The following is a 22,116-nucleotide window of genomic DNA, read 5'->3' as shown; positions in this document are numbered from 1 at the left end:
CTGGCTTTCTTCCAGATGAACCCAAACCAGGAAAGAGTACGCCGTTCTTCAGCGACAAGGGAAGCCTTCTATTTCCGGAAGCTGACTGAAGTAATATCCCTGCAGCCAAGTCTAGCTGAGACCAACAAGCACCCGGGAGACAGCATGGTACCTGCTCTCTAAACCTGAACCTTAAGACAAATAAGTCCACTGGTTATGAGCAGAAGTGGGGGCAAGGAGGTACCCACACCAACTGAAACCATAGCTTCTACAGTTCCAAGGAAGCTCAGCATAGGCCCATCACGAGCAGACACACCACTCTGTGCCTCATCAAAAACGAATGCTCAATACTGTCTGTATGTGTAGGTGTGCTTTCAAAAGGAAGGAAAATCACACACACACCAGTCGACAAGTATGCACAGCTACGGTGTAAATTAACACAAGATATTATGGACACTCACTTGAAAACCTTTCTATGTCTGGCCCTACAGATTTACTTCATTTTAATGGCTGAATAGGGCCCTACTAAATAGATGGAAGGGATATACTTTACTTATTTTTCTTAGACACTTTGGTTGAAGAAAACACCCTGTACAGGTATTCTGGCAAGCATTTGTGACATTTCTCTAGGGAAAATTTCTAGCAACGAGATGCCTGAGTTAGAGACAAACATGTTTAAAGCAGTGGTTCAGCACCTAATTGCCCTCCAGGAACCATGCCAACTGGCATTCTCCAGAATGGCTGCAAGAGCTTCAGTCCACCATGTATAACAACAGGGCCTGATCATCGCACCTTCTGCCCTAGATATATTTATCACCGCAGCCTTGCACATATAAGAAATGATAAGATTGTTTCATACTTTAGGTAGAGGACTTACTCTAGACCAGGCACTGCTCTGAGTGCTTAACATTTAATTCTCTATGTGGGCAACTTTTTAAAAAATCACCATTTATCAAGGAGGAAACAGGCACAGAAGGTCTGAGCGGCTTGCCCAGGGTCACAGAGCTCATCAGGTATAGGAGTTAGAAATAAATCATTCTAATTTCACCACTACCTATATCACTTCCTCCAAAGAGAGAAACTCTCATCTACAGTTTTGCATTTTATGCAGTTAAAACACAAAATCAAAAATTAAGTACAATAATTCTTTTATTTAATGGCCTCCTAATTAGACCAATTTCTTTGGACATACTGACAATTAATGAAGATGACAAATCTGGGCAACTCACTTGTTACCCAAATTATTTAATGCAATATATTTGTTTCCAAAAACATTTGGTAAGAAATGTGGTAATAAACCAATTAGAATTATTCTATGCAATCACTTCCAGTGCCAGTCCCAAACAGGATGGTCCCATGTCTCCCTGTATCAGGGGCGGGGTACCTGTCATCTGGCTAACAAGAGCCTTGGAGTAGTTCATGGCGTGAAGACCCTGTTGAAAGTGTCTGTCTCTGTCTCTTACTTGCTCAGAGAACAAACAAACAAGCTTAAACAAAGTAAAAATAAAGGAGCCAAAACTTCAACTTGTAAGCAGAATAAGCAGATGAGAAAGTAAACCGCATTTCCATGGGAAATATTTATCAAATACAATTCAAATGAAAATCAAATAGTCTTTATCACTTTGATAAATTTCAAATCAGTCTCCTTGAAGATCAGTCAATATAAATATATTCTTGGTTTGCTGAATGTTCTCTAGCATCTTAAAACACCTCCACTATTTACAGGAAACATTCTGAATAGGACAGCTTGGAGAAGAGGTTGTCCCATTCCCTCTTCTCAGGGAATAACATCCATGCCCCTCTCTTTATCTGTAATTGCGTGTGTCTTGTATTTGACATGCTGTGAACCAAGTTGCCCCCTGCCCGGCAACCTCATATTGTGTTGGTATCGGGGTTCTGGGGGCTTCGCCAGGTTATATATAAGATGACGGTTACTGTTCTTTCTCTATTCACGTGAGTGTGTGAGTGCAACTGTGAGTAAAAGAGTGAGAGGTAGGGATGCGGCAGAGAGAGAGGTGAGCACCCACCAGAGTCTGTCACGCTGTAACCCGCTTCTTCCGGATCATCAGATTTCAGGCACTAAAGCATGTGCTTAGCATGTTTCAGGCTGACCAGGCCAAGGATCTGAACCTCAGTCACCATGTAGGCTTGGCTTCTCTTGAGTAACATTACCTCTATGCCACTGAGACGGGCCTCTTTAATTTTTTTTGAATTAATGTCCTCCATGAGAGAGAGAAGGGCAGAAACAGGCAATCCTAACGCCACTTCCTCCATCGCCGCCATCTCAGACAGCCCAGCTAACAGGCACGCAGGCCCAGCATGTTCAGGGAGGTCCCAAGATAAAAACTCAGGATGTTTCCCACTGGGTCCTGTTGTGTTACCACTGCTCCACCACCTGCCTTGACCATAAGACATCACAAATGAGAACATGGTTTGCGTAAGTATGAGGGAACTTCTGGAACCAACAGACGGAATAATATCCTGGAATAATAAAGATGAAGTAGCAGCAGATCCTTGGCCTGTTCTATAAATAACTTCTCCTGGAGGGGTTCTCAATAAGTGGGCATAGCAACAGCAAACAACCAGCCTCTGTGGGTTCTAAGAGAGAATCTGATGGTAGGATATCATTAGTGAAAACATTCCACAAAACCACTCACACTGCCAAAGGGATTCAGGTCCTACGTTACAGTAGGAAGCAACTACTTCAAACAGCGATGCTTACTTTTCCTTTAGGGAAACAGGCAGCCCCTACTCAGAAACATGCTCATCTCACCATGTGTCTCAGGGCCAGGGACTTCTTGTCTAAATACTGACCATGACTGCCCACCAAGGCTGTGTCAAGAGAGATGGGGAGACATCTCTAGTCCCCTACATAAAAGGGCCTCCTAAAACTGCCATGGGTGAGGTAGGTAAGGTGAATTAGTCATTCTAGGAGAAATCTCCAGGCACCTGTGGCTCCTCCTTTTGTCCTATCCTCCTAAAGAGCACACCATACAAATCAGAGGAATTGTAAATAATCGCCTTGCCCTATTAGTTACATGACATTCCACAGAAACCTGTGACAGAACATTAAAAAAACATGCCAAACAGACCTCTCAAGTTCAGATGCTCTGAAAACACCACCACCTCCTGACTGAGAGAATTGTTCCATGTTTTTATTTGCTAAATAGAAACTGTCTAAACTCTTTTCCATCAAGTCTACCCTCTCTTATATATTTGCATAAAAATTGAACACACTCACCAGACAAAAGTGTATCTGTTGAAGAATTTGATTTCTCTCTACCATTCTTTTATCTTATGTTATATATCCTAAAGATACTTCTGGATCCCGCTAAATGATGCTGCAGAATCCTTTTGTTCTCTGAAGAACGATGCATGAGGGATATTTGATTCTATTACATTTTATTTTGCTGTAAGAAGGACTGCAAATCCCTTGAGACCAAGCCTGAGATATACCCAGCCTAATCACAAGAAAGTAACTTTAGGAATGTAATATCTACCCAGAGGGGGACTTTGCATTTAGATTTCAAAAATTTTTGTTTGCTTAAAAGCATACAGTGAAGGTGGAATGTTTTTCTCTAAACCTATGAAAAAGAATAATTCAGTACTTCACTGGGAAAAACAACAGAAGGCCAAGATTTCCCAAAAAAGCCATTGCTGCATTTTTGGCACCTGCAAAGATGTGCTTGCAAATGAGTTTTTTGTTTTAAAGTACTAGCAGCACCTGCAATTTGGCAGTCCTGCAGAGACTTGGTTTACCCCCCTTTTGCAGTTTGTGGATTGCCTGCTCCCCACTTTCTCAGATGAAGTCAAAGCTACCAATCCCAAGGAGAGTGTGCAAAGACGGAAACATTGGTATGCGGAACACAGCCACCCCTATATAGGTCACTGCTGGAGGACTGTGCTGTGCATGTACTTAAGCCTTGCTTCTGTTTCAAGCCCCATTGCCACTCACATCTCCCATATTCTAGCCTGCAGTTCCCTGGGGTGACAGATAGATCCAGCCCTACAAGAATGTAGCCACTGACTGTGCCCACGGCCACTGGCCTCAGGAAGTCTGGCACTTTCAGAGAGCAAGCCGTGTAGCCAAGGGCAACAGAGGCCCTGTTAAATGGAGAATGCATTTACAGTTACTCAGCTCTAAGGAGATGGATTGAAATTTATCTCTGTGTGATAAACACTGAATTGCATTTGACAGACATTTTCTATATGAATGCAATTTACTATGTCATTACCAGTTTATGTTTATATAATGAAATCAACTGTTTTTGTGAGGTGAATTACCCAGATTTATTTTTTGCAAGTTCATAATTAAATGGCACTTAAATATTTCCTCTCTGTTTTCTATCTGTGTTTCATACAGACAGAGTCTTTGGAAAAGTAGGCAGTTGATCTATGATCATTTCTGAGACAGAGAAGAGGCTTTCCCAAAAAGGGAAATATTATTTTAAAAAAGAAACTAAGGTGATGGTACTGAGAATTCCTTCTTCTAAATTTTAGAGTCATAACAAATAACTACAGTGTTGACTGGATCAATGTTTATTCTATACACAACAAGAGCAAGGGAGGCTGATGGTTAGGGACTGTACAGGCGGATGGAGGATCTCACTCTACACAAGCAGAGAAAACCTTTGCCAGCCAGCTTTCTAATTCATGCTTTTAGTGTGAAGCCCTGCCACAGGGAAACAACTCCAGCCCTACTTCTCACTGCTCAGGAGTCAGTGGTAGCTTTCTTTTTTCCTGTTTCAATTAAAACGAAAACCAGTACAATACTATTGCTAGAATAATTTACCTGCCCAGACTTGGGGGTGTTTATCCATTATTGTAACTTAGACGAAAGTAATTACGCACATCCTCACACGCTCCTCTGGGGAAGTGAGCTCATTACCTGAGACTGCCAAGAAGTCATCAATGGAAGTAATGTCATCCACAGCGTCTGTGAGAACACGAACTTGTTTTTCCCACTGTTCTTTAAAAAGATCCATGTTCTCTTGGGCCAGTTTGCTCTGTGGTTTTGCTGCTAAAGCCAGTGCAGCATTGATAACCTACAAAAGATATCAACATTCATTGTTTATGCTTTCTCAAAGTCTGCACATCAAACAGATGGCACAATATGGTCAGTGGAGTTTTACATGCATTTCACAACACACAATACCATGTATTCCACCATGACTACTGCAAAGAGGAGGTAGAAGTGTTAAACAATAGCTCTTACAAGTCAAAATCGAAGGATACATATTTTATTTGGAAACTATAGACAATTAAACAACAACAACAACAACAACAAAGTATCTCTAATCTCTCTACTCCACAACAACTCTACAAATTTTGACATTAAATTTTGTTTTTTTTTCTCCTCATATACACACATATGCCAAAACCACATAATTACTGGGACCAGTCAGTTGACATGGTGGTGAAGGCTGCTAAATTCCACATGGTCGACAATGCAGTTTGAGTCCCAGACCCAGCAGCTTGAAAAGCATGCCAGGTGTGTGCGTGTGTGTGCCTATGGTCTCAAGAAAAGAATGGGTAAAAAGGTTGTGGTGTGACCCTTCTTCCTGGTGTGTGTGGGGGGTGCTTTTTCACACTCTATCTTGTTCTGTCTCTCTGGTAAGCACCTGTGCCCTGTAACAAATTAAAAAACAAAAACAAAAACCTACATAACAAGAAGTACTATCAATACATAAAACTGATTATCCCATGTCTTCTTTGAAATACTTCTCCATATCATTAAATTTGTGTTAAAAAAACATTAACTGGGGACCAGCAGTTAACGTAAAGGCTATGTCACTGGACTCCCAAGTAGGTGACTACGGTTTGCGTCCCGGACCCGGTGGCTTAAAACTCACGCCAGGCGCGTGTGCGTGCGTGCCCAAGATCCTGAGAGAACGGATGGCGTGGCCATTCCCCTTGGGGGTGATTTCTTGCTTTCTGTCTGTCTGCCTGCTGAGCGCACACGCCCTATAGCAAAAAAAAAAAACTCTCCAAAAAAAAAAAACCACACACACATTAACTGTTTAGTATTTCCATCTCATGGATGTACCGTTATTCCACTGGATATTTGGATTATTACAGTTATCCACCAATATAAATAATCTTGTGATGAACATTTGGCACTATAGCCATAAAAATATATTCCAACTCAAGCCATCTCATTAAAAAAAAAAAAAGAGTTAATTTTATTTATCATTTTTATTATTTGATACAGGTACTCACCAGAGAAAGAGAGAAAGAGAAAGAGAGAAAGTGAGAAAGCAAGCCTGCAGGCCCAGGAGACTTAAACCACAGTCAGCCATGTGGGAGTCCAGGCCTCAACCACATGCTGGCCCCCAACTCAAGCCATTTCTTTCTTTTTTACTTTTTAATTAATGAGAGGAAACAAGCGAGCAAGCATATAAGCACATGTCTGTGCCGTGGGAGGGGAGAAAGACATATTAATATAATTCTAAAGAACTATTTTATTATCAGTACTATTTGGGGGAGGGAAAGTGAAAAAGCGAGCCTCCAGGTCCAGGATTCAAACCATGGTCGGCCATATGGGAGTCCAGCATCTCAATCACCACACCACCTGGTGGCCCCAATAGGTATATATTTTTAAATAATTATTTATTAATTCATTTACTTTTTAGTTTGACTAGAGAGAGACAGAGAGTGAGAGTGAGGGAGAGAGGAAGTGAGAAAGCAAGCCACCAGATTCAGGACTTGAACCCTGGTTGGCCATGTGGGAGTGTCCAGCACCTTAACCACCACGCCACTTGCTGGTCCCCCAAATAGATATTTTATTGACAGGATCTCACCATTATGATCCTCTGGCCCAGCCTCCCAGATCACAGGCACATGCCATGGCACCTGGCCCATTCAGGTTGGTCAAGGATGCGAAGCTAACCTTCCCATATGGCCCCAGCCTCAAGTACCCTACTACTTACACCATGTGGCTAGGCCTGGGTATCTGGGTACACACCCAATTTGTTTTCAGACCAACCCAAGGATCTGAACTATGGTCACTGTATGGCTTCCAGCCTTGCAGGGCACTTGTGTTGCCACTGCACCTCAGTAGTTGGGCCCTGCTCTTTTTCTTTCTTTCTTTCTGTTTTTTTTTTTTTTTTTTTAATTTCCAGAGGGCATATGCACTCACCAGTGAGAGAAAGCACCCCCTAAATAGAGCGTGGTTATGCCGCAACCCTTCTTCCTCCATTTCTCCTCTTCCTGTCAGGATTTTGGGTGTGCACACACACATACCTGATATGTTTTTTCAAGCTGCCTGGGTTGGGATTCAAACTGCGGTCTGCCATATGAGCTCCTGCCTTCTATGCACAGCACTTACCCACTTCATTATGGCGCCAACCTCCTTTTCCCTTTTTTGGGTTTTCACTAGAGGGTGCATGCGCTCTCCGGAGACAGAGAGAACGAAAGTGAGAAATCACTCCCTAGGGGGATGGCCATGCCGTGATCCCTTCCTCCATTATTTTCTTCTCAGTACTTTAAGCGCGCACACACGTGTGTGCACCCAGCATGATTTTCAAGGATCCAAGACTTGAATCATGGTCAGCCATGTGAAAATCTAGCACCTTGACTATCGGGCCACCTGCTGGCCTCGTTTTACTTTGTAAATGGAAGTATGTTCGACTTATAAAAATCTACACAGAAAAGTGAATCACCTGTTAAGTTTTTAAAAACTTTTAAAAATGGCTTTACTGAGATAATTCACAGGGAAGAACAAGACATTTAAAGTATGCAGTTAAATAATTTTATAAATAATATTCGCATGAGGTTGGACAGTCAAACATGATGCTCTGTGAGGCAGTCCCACATGGGAAGGTGGCTGGTTCATGTACAGAAACCTCCCACCAGGCATATGTGTGTCCACTGGCTGGCTGGCTGAGGCTGGGAGCGAATTGTAGTGTCAAGTTCTTGTCAAGTGTGTTCTTTCTCCCTTTTTGAGAATAAATAAACTTTAAACAATACCCAGAGTTGTGCAACATTTACCACATTCAATTTTAGAACACTTTCACCACTCAAAACAAAAACCAAATCACTCACCCCACCCTCTTATTCATTAGCAGTCATTTCCCATTTCTCTGAACTCCCCTTTTGGCAACCACTAACATTTTCTGTCTCTATGGATTTACCTATTCTGGACATTTCATATAAGTGGAATCACGTGGGTTTTTATAACCAGCTTCTTTCATTTGACATTATGTTCTGAAAGTCCATTCGTGTTATAGCATGTATCAGTGCTGTGCTCCTTTTCATTGGTGAATAATACCCTATCTATGAATAGGCTACATTTGATTTAGCCATTCATCAGTTAGTGGATCTTAGAACTGCCTTCAATCTTTGGCTATTATAAATAATGCTGCTATAAACAGTCATACGCATGCTTCTGTGTTTTCATTTCTGTAGGAATGAAGTAGAATTGATAGGTACCATGACTAAATTTACATTTAACTTTTAAAAGAAGTCTTTTTTTCTTTTCTCTTTTTAATTGCCAGAGGGTATATATGCTCTTCAGAGAGAGAGAGAGAGCAGAGAAAAGGAGAGGAAGAAAGCACCACTTAAAAGGGATGCCATAATTCCTTGCCTCTACCCCTCCATTCTTGTTGGGAGGTTGGGGCAGCACACATGCAGAGTGTGGTTTACAAGCCACAGAGGCCAGTATTCAAACCCCAGTTAGTCATGTGGAATTCAGCTTCCTTAACCACTGGGCGGCAAGGCCAGCTCATGCCTTACTTTTTCCTAAAGTAGTTACATTACTTTACATTCCCACCAGCATGTATGAGGGTTCCAATGTCTACATCTGCACTACACTTACTTCGCCTTTTGTTGCTGTTGTTAATACTAGTTAATACTACAGGATGAAGTGACTTCATTTGCATTTCCCTGACTGCTAAGGATGTCAGATATTCTTTCATGTGTTCATTGACCATTAGTATACATTCTTTGGAGAAATGTCTATTCAGATCCTTTGATGTATCCATTGAGTAAATGAGTAACAAAAGTAGTGTGAAAATGAACTGAAAAAATTAGTAAGATTTCTAGGTACAAGGATGCTTACGGGTTATTGGAAATGAAATGTTACTGGAAATGTTTATAACAATGCAACTTGGAAAGGATGCAAGGACAAGAGGAAACCAATAGTGATGAAGTAGAGATCTGGGTGACAGAAAACTAGAGACATCTGGCATGCAAACCTGAGAACAGGGGCTGGGATGAGTTTCCACAGAGGCCAGTATTCAAACCCCAGTTAGTCATGTGGAATTCAGCTTCCTTAACCACTGGGCGGCAAGGCCAGCTCATGCCTTACTTTTTCCTAAAGTAGTTACATTACTTTACATTCCCACCAGCATGTATGAGGGTTCCAATGTCTACATCTGCACTACACTTACTTCGCCTTTTGTTGCTGTTGTTAATACTAGTTAATACTACAGGATGAAGTGACTTCATTTGCATTTCCCTGACTGCTAAGGATGTCAGATATTCTTTCATGTGTTCATTGACCATTAGTATACATTCTTTGGAGAAATGTCTATTCAGATCCTTTGATGTATCCATTGAGTAAATGAGTAACAAAAGTAGTGTGAAAATGAACTGAAAAAATTAGTAAGATTTCTAGGTACAAGGATGCTTACGGGTTATTGGAAATGAAATGTTACTGGAAATGTTTATAACAATGCAACTTGGAAAGGATGCAAGGACAAGAGGAAACCAATAGTGATGAAGTAGAGATCTGGGTGACAGAAAACTAGAGACATCTGGCATGCAAACCTGAGAACAGGGGCTGGGATGAGTTTTTTAGGTGCTATAGAAAATGCACAATTTCAGATGTGTATAATTCCCAGTGTACTGGAGGGTGTTCAAGGAAGTAAGCTGTAGATGATAACAGACCGAAAAATAATCAGATCCACGAGTTTGGTACCACTATGCCTCTTCCTTCCTACACACTTGAGAACTGGTAGACTATCAATAGATTCATAGGCAGAATGAAATTAGTCACCCCAGTTTATGAATTATCCAAAGCCCATCACTGTCCAAAGTGTTCGTGTTTGGACAGCAATTTGAAGGAAAAGATGTCTGTTCTTTCTCACACATTATGCTGTGGTCACATTTCAGGCTTAGTCTTCTGACTTTTTTCTTTCTTACCATTCTCTTTTTTACTGGGTATGTTCATCATTGTGGGATACATTCTTCATTAATTAACTTATTCATTCACTAATACATCATGGTGGAGCTATACCTTTAAAAAATACTTAGCCAGAAAAAAAAGTTTCCTAAGAGAGTAACATGGACAGGGAATTAGTTATACGTTTTAAATAAGAAGATAACTTTCCATTACAAAGATAAAAATGCTCTCTTTGTTCTGTAATATATCTCATACAGTACAACAGGGGAAGGGGGGATATCTTGTCTAAGATCACCTTTCTCATTTTGACTATAAAACGGTTTACAAACAGTTTACAGAACTGTTTACATCTAATAAAACTGAATACTCATTTGTGATGACTCTTAATAAATCAAGAATGCAAAGATACTTCCTTAATATACTACTGTGAATAGTCATCCAACAAAATATTTAGCTGTAAAACTCTAGAATCATATTTGCCTTGACAATCAAGGTATTATTAGAAAACCTATTGTCACCATCAGCTAAATAATAACATAATGACTCTTTAGCTAATGAAATACAATGAGAAATTAGAAAAAGGTGCTAGAAAGAGATGAGAAAAGTTACTTTTTAATGCAGATTATCTTTGCTCATGTAAGAAGTTTGTTATTATTTAGAAAATAATTTTCTACTTTTTTTGGGAGATATTTTTCGCTATAGGGCGCGTGCGCTCGCCAGACAGAGAGTGAGAGACACAGAGACAGAAAGTGAGAAATCACCCCCCAGGGGTGATGGTCACGCTGCAATCCCTTCTCCTCTATTCGCCTCTCGGGATCTTGGGCACGCACACACACACGCCCGGCGTGAGTTTTAAGCCACCGGGTCCTGGACGCAAACCGTGGTCGACTACGTGGGAGTCCAGCGACATAGCCATTACGCTAACTGCTGGTTCCCTAGAAAATAATTTTCTATTTCTGAATGACAATTTGAGAAGTCAACTTATAAATCTGACATTATTATGTCTATATTTAAATATAGGGGCAAGCAGGTGACATGGTGGTTAAAGCACTGGACTCCCACATGGCCAACTGTGGTTCAAATCCTGAATATATAGTGGTTCATTTTCTCATTTGGGACCAGCAGACGGCATATAAGTTACATCACGGGACTCCCACATAGCCAACGATGATTCAAGTCCCGGATCCGGTGGCTTAAAACTCATGCTACGCACATGTGCTTGTGTGCCCAAAATCCCAATAGGAGAATGGAGGAGAAAGAATTGCAGTGTGGCCACTCCCCTCATGGGCTGATTTCTCGCTTTCTGTCTTTCTGTCTCTCTAGTGAGTACACATGCCCTATAGCAAAAATCTCTCTTAAAAAAATTATAAAGGGGCCAGTAGGTGGCATGGTGGTTAAGGTGCTGGACACTCCCACATGGCCAACACCAAGTCGAGTCCCAGACCAGATCTGGTGGCTTGCTTTCTCACTGCCCCCACCCCAGTCAAATTAAAATAAATGAGTGAATGAATAAAATAAAATAAATAATTATAAAAAGTTGCCTTTAAAAAAATAATAAAATCTAAAAATAAATATATAATAGACTAAACACATAATATTAGGTAAATCAGTAAGAACACCAAAATGCTAGCAGAACAATGGGGAAGATACTCATGGCTTACCTAAGGTGAAGTAGAAACAACTGAGGAACAGGAGAAAAAGTTTACTCTCACTTACAATGCAAGAAATACAAACTAATCCTGAGTTCAAGGGGCACAGAGGGAACATTACTCTGTTTACAGTGTCTTAAGGGACCTCTCTGCTTCTATCCTTCATCACAGACGTTCACAGAGATCCTATTAAAACCTATCTTAGATCATATCACTCCTCTACTCAAATTCCTTCAATGTTTTTTCATCTCTCTAAGAGCAAAAGTCTCAAAGTCCTACATCATCAACTTCCGTTAGGTATCTAACCGCCTTCATTAAAGCCTTTGTACTTGTTGCTCCCTCTGCACGAAGTCTCTCCCCTCAGACATCCTCCATGGCTTGCTCATACACTCCTCCCTTCCTTCTTTTATTGCCAAAGAGCACATGTACTCACTTGGTGGGTGTGGGATGGAGGCAGAGAGCACTCCTCTAATGGGGTATGGTTGCACTGCAATCCTTTTTCTTGCATTCCTTTTTCCTGTCAGATTATTGAGTATGTGCACATACACACACACCTGGCAAGTTTTCCAAGCCAGGAATTTAAACTGTGGTTGGTCACGTAGAATCTGCACCCAATGCACAGGGCTTAACCACTTACACTATGGGTCTTTCTTGACAATCCTATCGATGCTATTTAACACATCATAATAAAAACCTGTGCGATACAGCTAAAGCAGTGCTTTCAGAGAAATTTGTGGTATTAAAATGTTTAAGTTTTATCACAGAATATTTAAACTGGAAAAGGAAGAAAGTCCTCAGTCAAGTTGAAAGCTCCCAACTTTAGAAACTGGAAAAATGGTAAATTAAACCCAAATCAAGTAAAAATAAGAAAATTATAAAGATCAGAAATTACTCAAAGACAAATTACTAAAGCTCACAGGATAAACAGACAGGTCCAGGGGGTGGTGCAGCAGTGGTATGAATGGCCCACATCCTGGGAATTTCCTGAGCACACCATGAGTGTGCAAGTGTGTGCCTATAATCCAGACTAACTCAGACTGGGGATGGACTGATGAATAAAGAGCCTGTGGAGATGCCTTTGTGTGCGTGTGCCTCTCTGCCTCTCATATGGAAAGACGTGAATAAATAAACTTAAAAATACACATAACCCGAATAACATCATATCTATTAAAAAAATTGAATTCATCATTAAAATGTCCTACAAAGCAAACTCTAGGCCCAGATATAATTTATCAGTTACAAGCCTCATTGAATTGGTATATTCTCCTAAATATTTTAAGGAGAACAAATACCAATTAAACACAGATTTTTCCAAAAAAGTAGTCAGAAACATTTATTTTTATAATGTACAAATCAAATTATATAACAAAGGAAACCAACAGACGAGTATCAATATGTACGGCTTTTAAAGAGACTTCAGTGTCTCTGGGAGCCTATTACTGCAGACCTTGGCTGGGTATGGGAAGGTAGGTAGAAATGAGAGGACACAGAAAAGGCTCAGAGAAACTTTCAGTCAGGAGTACGTCTCCCTTGAGCTCTTTTGTGAAACTGCTTCTTAAGAAAACCACAAGTGTAAATGTAAAGTTATTCAAAGGCTGATAGTTCTATGATTAAGAAGTAATAGGTATGGGTAATAGGTATGGGCTGGCCTTGTTGTCTAATGGTTAAGGGAGTCAAATCCCACATGGCCAACCATGGGTTGTATTCTAGCCCCAGTGGCTTGAAAATACACTGGGTGTGTTGTGAGTGTGTGCTCCACATCCTGACAACACAGAGAAATGGAGGGGAATGGCCATGCCCCATTGAGGGTGGGTACTTTCTCTCTCTGCCTCTCTGGTTAACAACGCACATGCATTCTCAGGCAATAAAAATAAATAAATAAAATTTAGAAAAAAAAAAAAAAGAAATACTAGGTGAGTGAGAGATGATGTCCCAGGTCTGCCTTGTCTAGAATGCCTTAGGTTTTCCTTGAAGGGCCATATTTATTTCCCACCAGCTATAGACCAGGCCAGCCTTAACTTGTGCTTAGCTGATGTTGGTCAAGTAATCAGCCATGAAAATATGATCAGGGTTCCCACAAGCATAATGGGAGGAGCAGAATGAAGATTAACTTGAGCAGAGGCAAGAGGAAGACTGGACAATTTCAGAAGTTACTTCTTAATTTAGTTCATGGGAAGTATAAAAATAAAAAGAAGAAATGTAGATAAGTAGTGGCTTCAAACACTTAATTCATCCCTTGTGTAGATTTCCAAGAAAAGCCATGCATTAAAGCATACTATATGAATTATTAAAATCTCAGTTTTGTATTAACTTAAATGAGCAATGTTCATTCTTGCATAATGAATTAAGAAAAATAAAATATTAAGTGAGGTATCTCTGAAATGTCCTCCTCAGATTTTAAAGACTCAATTGTCAGAAACCTGCTGCTAACAAGGTTTTGATTTTTATGTTTTTGTGTTTCTTTTCTTGGCCAGCACCAAATGGTTTTGAATTTAAAATCTGAAATATTTAGGGCATGCTCCTTGATGCAACAGTAACATTCTACTCAACAGGTCAGATCCCACATGATGATCTCTGTTCAAATCCCCATGTGTGCAAATGCCCAAGATCCAGTGGGCTGGAGGACTGGAAGAAGGGGTCTGTAGCACAACCAGACCTAGTGAAGGGTCTTCTCATCTCCTGTATGCACACAATGATGAACAAAGGCAAGAAAATTTTAAAAACTGAAATATTTAAATTTGCTACTATAGATAAAAACATGGGAATCTATGAGTAAGACCTAATGTCTGGGAAATGTGGGATACAGGTTCCCGAAAACAGTTTGTAAAACTCTTTCCTTATAAAACTTTGTGAGGCTGAGGGTCTGTGCTGAGGGAGGCAGGTTCCTGGGGAAGAGTGAGACAGTAGAGTCACAGAGTTAAAGGCAGTGCAGAGAGAGAGCACACCTCTTTCTTTCCTACTCGTGATAACAGCAAATCACCAAAACTGTGGGTGCATTTTCCCCTCAGAAACAACATTTAGCCACTATTAGCTTACTTCAATTCCACTTTAGTATCTCAAATATTTGGACTTAAAATTGTTAAAAAGTTAGTACCTTCGAAGGGATTTTTCCATTTTTGAAGGTTGCTTGGTTATTGGGCGAACTGAAAAATGGGACTAGTGATTTCATTTGTGATTTCTCCTCTCTAGAAAGGACCAGTGAGCTATAGGAATCAACTCCAAACTGTGGGTGGGGCCACAGAAAAGACACTCCCAGTAGAGGAGCCAGGGCTGCCTCTATGTGAGGCACAAAACCCAGTCTGGAAGAGCTGAACATCTGAATCTGTACTGTGGACAGATGTCAACAGTCACTTACAATAAAGAAACATGCATTTTAATAAAATGTGTGTCTATGTGCTGTAGTATATTAAAATATTACCTTAAACTGTTGCGTTAACTAGCCTAGTTAAGTAACTTGTTGATTAATTAACCTGTCTAGACTCTCCTCAGAACTAGGACCTCTGACGCCTGTGATCACTGCCCACATTAAGCTGAAGAGGAAGCAGAAGTCTCTGCCATCTCAGATCTCTTCCTCTGAGGGACAGCGATGAGCTGCCTTGAAGGAGCACAAAACACATGAGCCAGGATAGATCAGAGATAGATTTCGAGAGTTTGATTTATATTCTTTACAGATTTTCAAAACTTCAGTTACCAATTGTTTAAAATTGAGACTTCGCAGGACCAGCAGATAGAGTAAATGGTTACGTCAGTGGACTCCCGCATGGTCGACCATGGTTTGAGTTTGAGACTAGATGGCTTAAAACTCACACTGGGTACATGTGCATGCACATATGGGTCCAAAATCCTAAGAGGAGAATGGAGAAAGGTGTGGCCATCTCCAGGGGGGTGGTGGTGGTGGGGTGATTTCTTGTTTTGTTTTGTTTTGTTTTGCCCGAGATGGCGAGTGCAAGCGCCCTGTAGCAAAAATCTCTCTTAAAAAAAAAGAAGACTTTATAGGAAAATTCTGAAGTGCTGACTTCTCTTTAAAAATAATGAGATCAGGCAATAATGGGCTGGAGTTGCCACAGCTGCCTCACTGCAAAACAGCAGCAGATGCTGCCCAGTTTGCCAATGCCACTCCTACAAAAGGCAGGATATAACCATAGCAAGGGTGGGAATGGGCCCATGTGGGAAGCTGGAGAACAGTCACACCTGGAGAAATAGCCTTTAATCCTGAATATATATCTAGTACCAAGTGTGGTCTGGGCGCAGCTTGCCTAAAGCCCAGTGTGCCTGAGGTCTGTTTCGGGAGAAATGAAGCTACAAAGGAGAGGGGAAAATTAAGCTTTCTGATGGCAAACTCAAACCTCTGTGAGATGGCCGGGCCACACGTACCTGAGGTGGCCAGCATTTTCATTAGGATCTACTAGACCTTCCGCATAATGTTCCCCCCCCCGGGGTTTAAGATCATTTATATAAATACTTCTGGTAGGTGCGATCAGTGTATGTTATTAGATGTTTCCGCAGATATATGGAAGCACTGTCACTTTTCAAGCATTTCAAAATCAAACAGGGACCAAAGACATTAAAAACAAAGTGCTGATAAGGTAAAATGGCAAACTTGAGTAGAATGCTAAATCTTTAGAAATCCATTCTAAATTTATTTCCTCCACCTTAATCATCTATGAACTTTCTGGAGGCAGTGATTAAATCCACTGCGCTTACTATCTGTATATCTATCAATCACCGGCAGATTTCGTAATTGCATTAGAGCAAGGAAATGTCCATCAGGTGATGCGGATTCATGACTGGCCCCTCACACTAATATTAAGACAAAGCAACTTTCACTGGCAAACTAATCCACATGGCAGGGAATTAGAATGAATGTCCTAACCTCTGTACCAGTTAGAGTCCTAGATTCATAACCATCAGCATAAGCTTTCCTTATTTTGGCACCTAATTTGAGTGTAGGGGATTATTTATATCAAAGAGCCAAAAATGGTCACAATGTATTTTAAAGTTGGTTACATCGCAGCTCTATTCCCATCACCTCCATTCCATTACTCCCTTCATTTGTGGCCACTTCCATAAGCCGGGACACTAGAATGAGGTTCTCAGAGTGTGCCATGAGCAATCTCTACTTGGGAAAGTGGAGAGGCAACCTGCCCCACCAAAACACCACTCACACTGTTTAGTAATACATGTGTAAGGCAAGGATTATCGGGCCATGCAGAGACGGCTCCTCTCACAGGAGGCAAGAAACACACAGGTGCTTAAAAAAGCTTTTGTCATTGTGTGTGCTTCGAATCTTTCCAGAGTACCAGATGCCTAGCCTGACCTAATCGCTAATCTCCAAATGGGCCCCATAAGTCAAGCTCTCAGTAGCCGGCTGAGTTAGAGTATCAATGTGTATATCAGAAGGCTACTTTGGACATTCTAGGGTGAAAGGACTAGCTTTAAGAATCTGGTTCTCTTCAACACAAGAGACCCAAATGCCAGTCAGTAGGATGGAATACAGACACAGCTGCAGTGTCATATGCTGCTAAGATTTTGTGTTCTGCAGGTTAGAACCACATGGGAGGCCCAGGTTCAATTCCTGGTCAAACCTAAAGGCCTGTTGTAATGGCACATGCCCGCAGTCTCAGCTGGGAGCCTGAAGCAGGAGGATCATGACAGGACAAGACTATGCCTTTACGAAGGGGAAAAAAAAAAAAAGATGGAGTGTCGGATAGCTGTGACACTTTCAGGATGTGGGGAACAGCCACAGTTCAAGGACTGTCAGATGTTATAGGTGGCCTCCCTCAAGGAGCGTGCAGCCTGGGCACCGTAATCACCACTCCCCCCCATTTTCCAGCAACGCCATTTCCAGCAAAGGAGGGCACTATGCATTTTTAATGAAGGTCAAGGAGGGAGTAACATGTGATGCCCTGAGGAAATGTCACTTAAACAAATTTTTCCAAACTACATCGGCTCTGCGTCAGTGATTTGTCCCTTAGACCTCTATAGAAAATCCTAAAAGTAAAAAGAAAACTTAACGAAATAAACCTCATCTCTACTCTAATCAAAATCCCATTTGGCAATACCATAAACATTGCTGGTTGTATTTTACCTGAGGACACAGGGCTTCTAACTGGCTTGCAGACATTCGAACAAGTTTTACACCTTCTTCATTGTTTGAGATGGAACAGGCCAAGTTGGCAACCTATAAGAGAAAATAACATAAAAAGAATTTTAAAGATTTTTATCTTTTGACTGCTAAAGAAAACAAGCACGTACATACCCTCACCCCTAACCTTTCCAGAGCAGATGACAAGAGGACCAATGGTGCTTCACATCTCACAGGCTGGTTACTCCTTACACGGAACCACTTTTTTTTTTTTTTGGAGAGATTTTCACTGTAGGGCGCGTGCGCTCGCCAGACAGACAGAGAGAGACATAGAGACAGAAAGCGAGAAATCACCCCCCAGGGGGGATGGCCACACCGCAATCCCTTCTCCTCCATTCTCCTCTCGGGATCTTGGGCACGCACGCACACGCGCCCGGCGTGAGTTTTAAGCCACCGGGTCCGGGACACGAACCGTGGTCGACTACGTGGGAATCCAGCGACATAGCCATTACGCTAGCTGCTGGTTCCCCACGGAACCACTTTTTAACTCTGTACTCTGCAACTACACAGGCTCAAAACACACAATACACTGTAAGTTAGTAGAACCCTGAAAGATCACAGGGCCCATAACTCAAAAGTTTTGCACCGGCTCTAACCTGACTGAACAGTAACTTAAGAAAGAGGTTCTCCTAGTATGGGCAATAATGTGAGGAAAGCTGAGGAACCAAGGTCACCAGAAAAGAACTGTTGCTGTCCTCAAATAAAAATGTGTTTCAGGGCTATTCTTGAAGGAAGGAAATAAAAATTCTAAGTTACTATTCTCATTTGACAGGTGAATGGATAGTTAGTGTTAACCAAGATGAATTTTATTTGAACACAAGGTTATTTTTCAAGGAAAAAATAAAAAGGGCACAAAGATGCCCTTTTTTCCATCAAGATAAAACCAAGGTCATTCTCCTCAAAAATGAAAAAGGAAGCAAGGATGACGTTGACGTTTCATAGTTAAGAGCGAAACTGTCCTTCAAATGGCTACTCAAAAATACAACTGAGCTGGACTCTTTCCTGACTGATGTTGCTTAATTTGAACTAAAATCTTTACCTCTGTATCCAACCAGCTCAATGCAACAGTCAAGTAGCCAAAAATTATCTTTCCAAATTGTGCCATACTTCCTTTGCTGAAGCTCTGGCTGTACTGAGAATGCTGCTTTATAGCTACTGCGAAGGCTGTGATCAAGTATCTACATTTATAAATGAACAGGCTTGTCAGTTCCATTAGCAATTCCAGGACCCAACTGAATATGTGGTACTGAGACACATCTTTACCCCAGTTGCAAACTGAGTTATGAATGATAAAGGCGTAGGCAGCTGAATATCAGAGGCACTTTTGAGAAATTTAAATGCCAGAGTAAACAAGGGCAATGGCAATAACCTTTGATTTTCACTCCTCCACCCAACTTAAGCACACAGACGCACAAGAAAAATTATACATTATTATTGCTGTTGTTTGTAGTGTTACAGTCAAGGATTATCAGCTTTCTGTAAGACTGCTAACTATTTGAATCCCACAATGCCTAATCACAAGGAGAAACAAAAGTAACATGGAATTTTAATATAAAAATGTAAGAAAATGAAAAAGTCAGATCTCTACAATGTTTATAGGGCCTTCAAAAATCACATAGAGGAGCAGCATTTATACTCTCCTACACTTACAATTCTACCTTGCTGTCCACTGCACCTAAGCAAATAGGTACTGCTCTTCTGGATGATAATCAACGGATGATTGTAGATTTCCATTTCTTTTTAAATCACCCCCCAGGGGGGATGGCCATGCTGCAATTCCTTCTCCTATGTTCTCCTCTTGGGATCTTGGGCACACACGCAGACACACATGCCCGGCATGAGTTTAAGCCACCAGGTCTGGGACTCACACCACAGTCGACTATATGGGAGTCTAGCAACATAGCCATTACGCCAACTGCTGGTCCCACCTCAGCTAAATTTTCTTAAAACATAAGAATTTTGGGGGCCGGCAGGTGGCGTGGTGGTGGTTAAGGGCACTGGACTCCCACATGGCCAACCTTGGTTCGAGTCCTGGTGGCTTGCCTTTTCACTTCTCCCCACCATCCTCTCTCTTACTCTGTTCCTCTCTGGTCTAATTAAAATGAATAAATTAATTAAGTTAAATAAAATAATTTTTTAAAAAAGAAGTTCTGAAAATGAAATTAAAAATGTGATGCTGATCATTGAATCAGCAGATTAACAAAGACCTCCAGGGTGAAGCAGGTGAGCCCTGTCCACAGCCATGGTTTTGTCAGAGCTCAGTTCAATGTTAGTTTCTGGATGGCTGGTGGCTGATTCTGCCTTTCACTCTTTAGTCACTATGAATACAATTTTATTTCAATTTATATTCTCTTTACTTTATAAATCCTTAAAAGGCTAGAAAAATATTTAAGAAGTAAAAGATTATGTAAGTATTCTTTACTAATACTAAATCAGACACACTCAGGTGGTATATGACTAAGGCTGAAATGGCTGACTTCTTTAAACCATTTTTTCTGTTTCATGAAACAAAGCCTAGCAAAACAAAGGTTATGGAAGACTTGTTCTTTATTTTAAAATGTTCCTTAAAAATGCTTCTGATGTACTGTTGCAGCGGTAATGTTCTACAAGAGTACACTGCCTGTTTCAGAAGGCCTGGGAGGAGGAAGCGGCGCCTGTCACTGACAGTCTTCTCCAGATGAATGAGCTTCAATTCACCCTCCAGGGACAGGGCTACTCACTTCTAACAATGACAAATGTGCAAATGCAACATCTCAACCATAGCTCAGAGAGGCTAACCTCATATACCAGTGCCAGGCCTGACTACAGGGAAAGGAAGGGTGAGGGCAGGGATGACTTCCTAAATGCCTTTCTGTGGAAAATCTGGGCTCTAGAAATCCATGATAGCAATTAATACTAAGACTGAAGAAGAGGCTAAAGTTAGACTTAAAAACATTCAGGGCAGTTAACTTCCACAGAGGACTCAGCAGCACCAAGACTTCATATAGCAACAAGCAGTATCTTTAGATTTGTTCAGAGAATAAATTATTTTTTTATCTTCCTTACCACAGTTGTGCATTAGCAACCAAAATGTCTCCAATTCCTACTAATCCAAGAAGAGGCCTAAAACCAACACTATAATCCCTAGCTTTGGGATCATGATCTGCACTACTTCTGTCTGTCCCCAAGTTTAGATTTCAAAAAAACTTGAAAACACCTTAAGAAAAAAAAAAATCAGTTTTAGGAGCATCCCATTTAACAACCAAGCCGCTGAGGAAGACTGTCATGGCCAGGCTATCTCAGATCAACCAATCTGACATCTGTACATGACACAACTTTCCACTAGTTTGTAATGCTCTACTTTTCTCCACAACAGATTATCTTTACATAAAATTTATTAGACAAAGCTTTGTGTTATAAAAAATCCCATTATGGGAACCAGTAGTTGGTGTAACGGCTATGTTGCTAGACTCCCATGAAGTCGACCGTGGTTTGAGTCCTAGACCCAGTGGCTTAAACTCACGCTGTGCGTATGCGGAAGATCCCAAGAGGAGAAGGAATTGCGGCATGGCCATCCCCCCTGGGGGGGTGATTTCTCGCTTTCTGTCTCTCTCTGAAACAAGCGCATGTGCCCTATAATAAAACCTCTCCAAAAAAAAAAAAAAAAATATATATATATATCTAGATCCCATTATGACTGCTTTCCTCTATTTTACATGGATTGATGATCTGCTTAAGTTGAACAAACCCAAGTTGTTTCCCACTGCTCGCAGTAACTGCTACTGGTTTTGAATTTGGCCAGGCTGCTCAATTACTCATTACTCTGGAACCTTTATAGGAAGACAAGATTTCCTTTTGCTTTTGGTAATAAATGCATGACCTATTCTCATAACAGCTGATATCTGACTGGAAGTGAATAAAGTGAGCAGAGCTTGAGACAAGGAACTTTAACTCAAAACTGTGGCACGTGACCTAAGTAGCAGGCCATAGGGATGACACCTCTGAAATTCACCTAGTGAAATGATTTTTTCCAGAAACAGGGCAGGGTCTAGCCATGGGCACATAGATAATAACATTGCTTGGGAGCACGGAAGCTGCACAGGAGGCCCAGGTTTTGTTCCCTGGCAATCTGAACACACTGGGCATGGCTGTGTGTGCCTGTAATCCTAGCGAAACAGAAGGCAGTACAGGAAGATCACAGCACAGAACCTGTCAAACACATCTATCCCTGTCTCTTCCCC

General features: G+C 41.2%; 1 protein-coding gene across 1 annotated transcript in view; it reads right to left on the bottom strand.

Moving 5' to 3' along the window:
* Nucleotides 1–22,116, bottom strand: part of CTNNA1 (catenin alpha 1) — a 159,656-nt gene that overhangs the window by 15,602 nt on the left and 121,938 nt on the right. Inside the window, exons 9-10 of the mRNA XM_014584765.1 lie at nucleotides 17,840–17,932; nucleotides 4,868–5,024 (exon numbers count right to left, since the gene is read on the bottom strand). Coding sequence (XP_014440251.1) covers nucleotides 4,868–5,024; nucleotides 17,840–17,932 — 250 coding nt within the window. The remainder of the gene's footprint in view (nucleotides 1–4,867; nucleotides 5,025–17,839; nucleotides 17,933–22,116) is intronic.

The sequence above is a fragment of the Tupaia chinensis genome, unplaced genomic scaffold, assembly GCF_000334495.1.
Source record: "Tupaia chinensis unplaced genomic scaffold, TupChi_1.0 Scaffold147608_1, whole genome shotgun sequence".
Lineage (NCBI taxonomy): Eukaryota > Metazoa > Chordata > Mammalia > Scandentia > Tupaiidae > Tupaia > Tupaia belangeri.
Note: the sequence above shows the minus strand (reverse complement) of the source record. Positions and strands in the feature narration are given on the sequence as shown.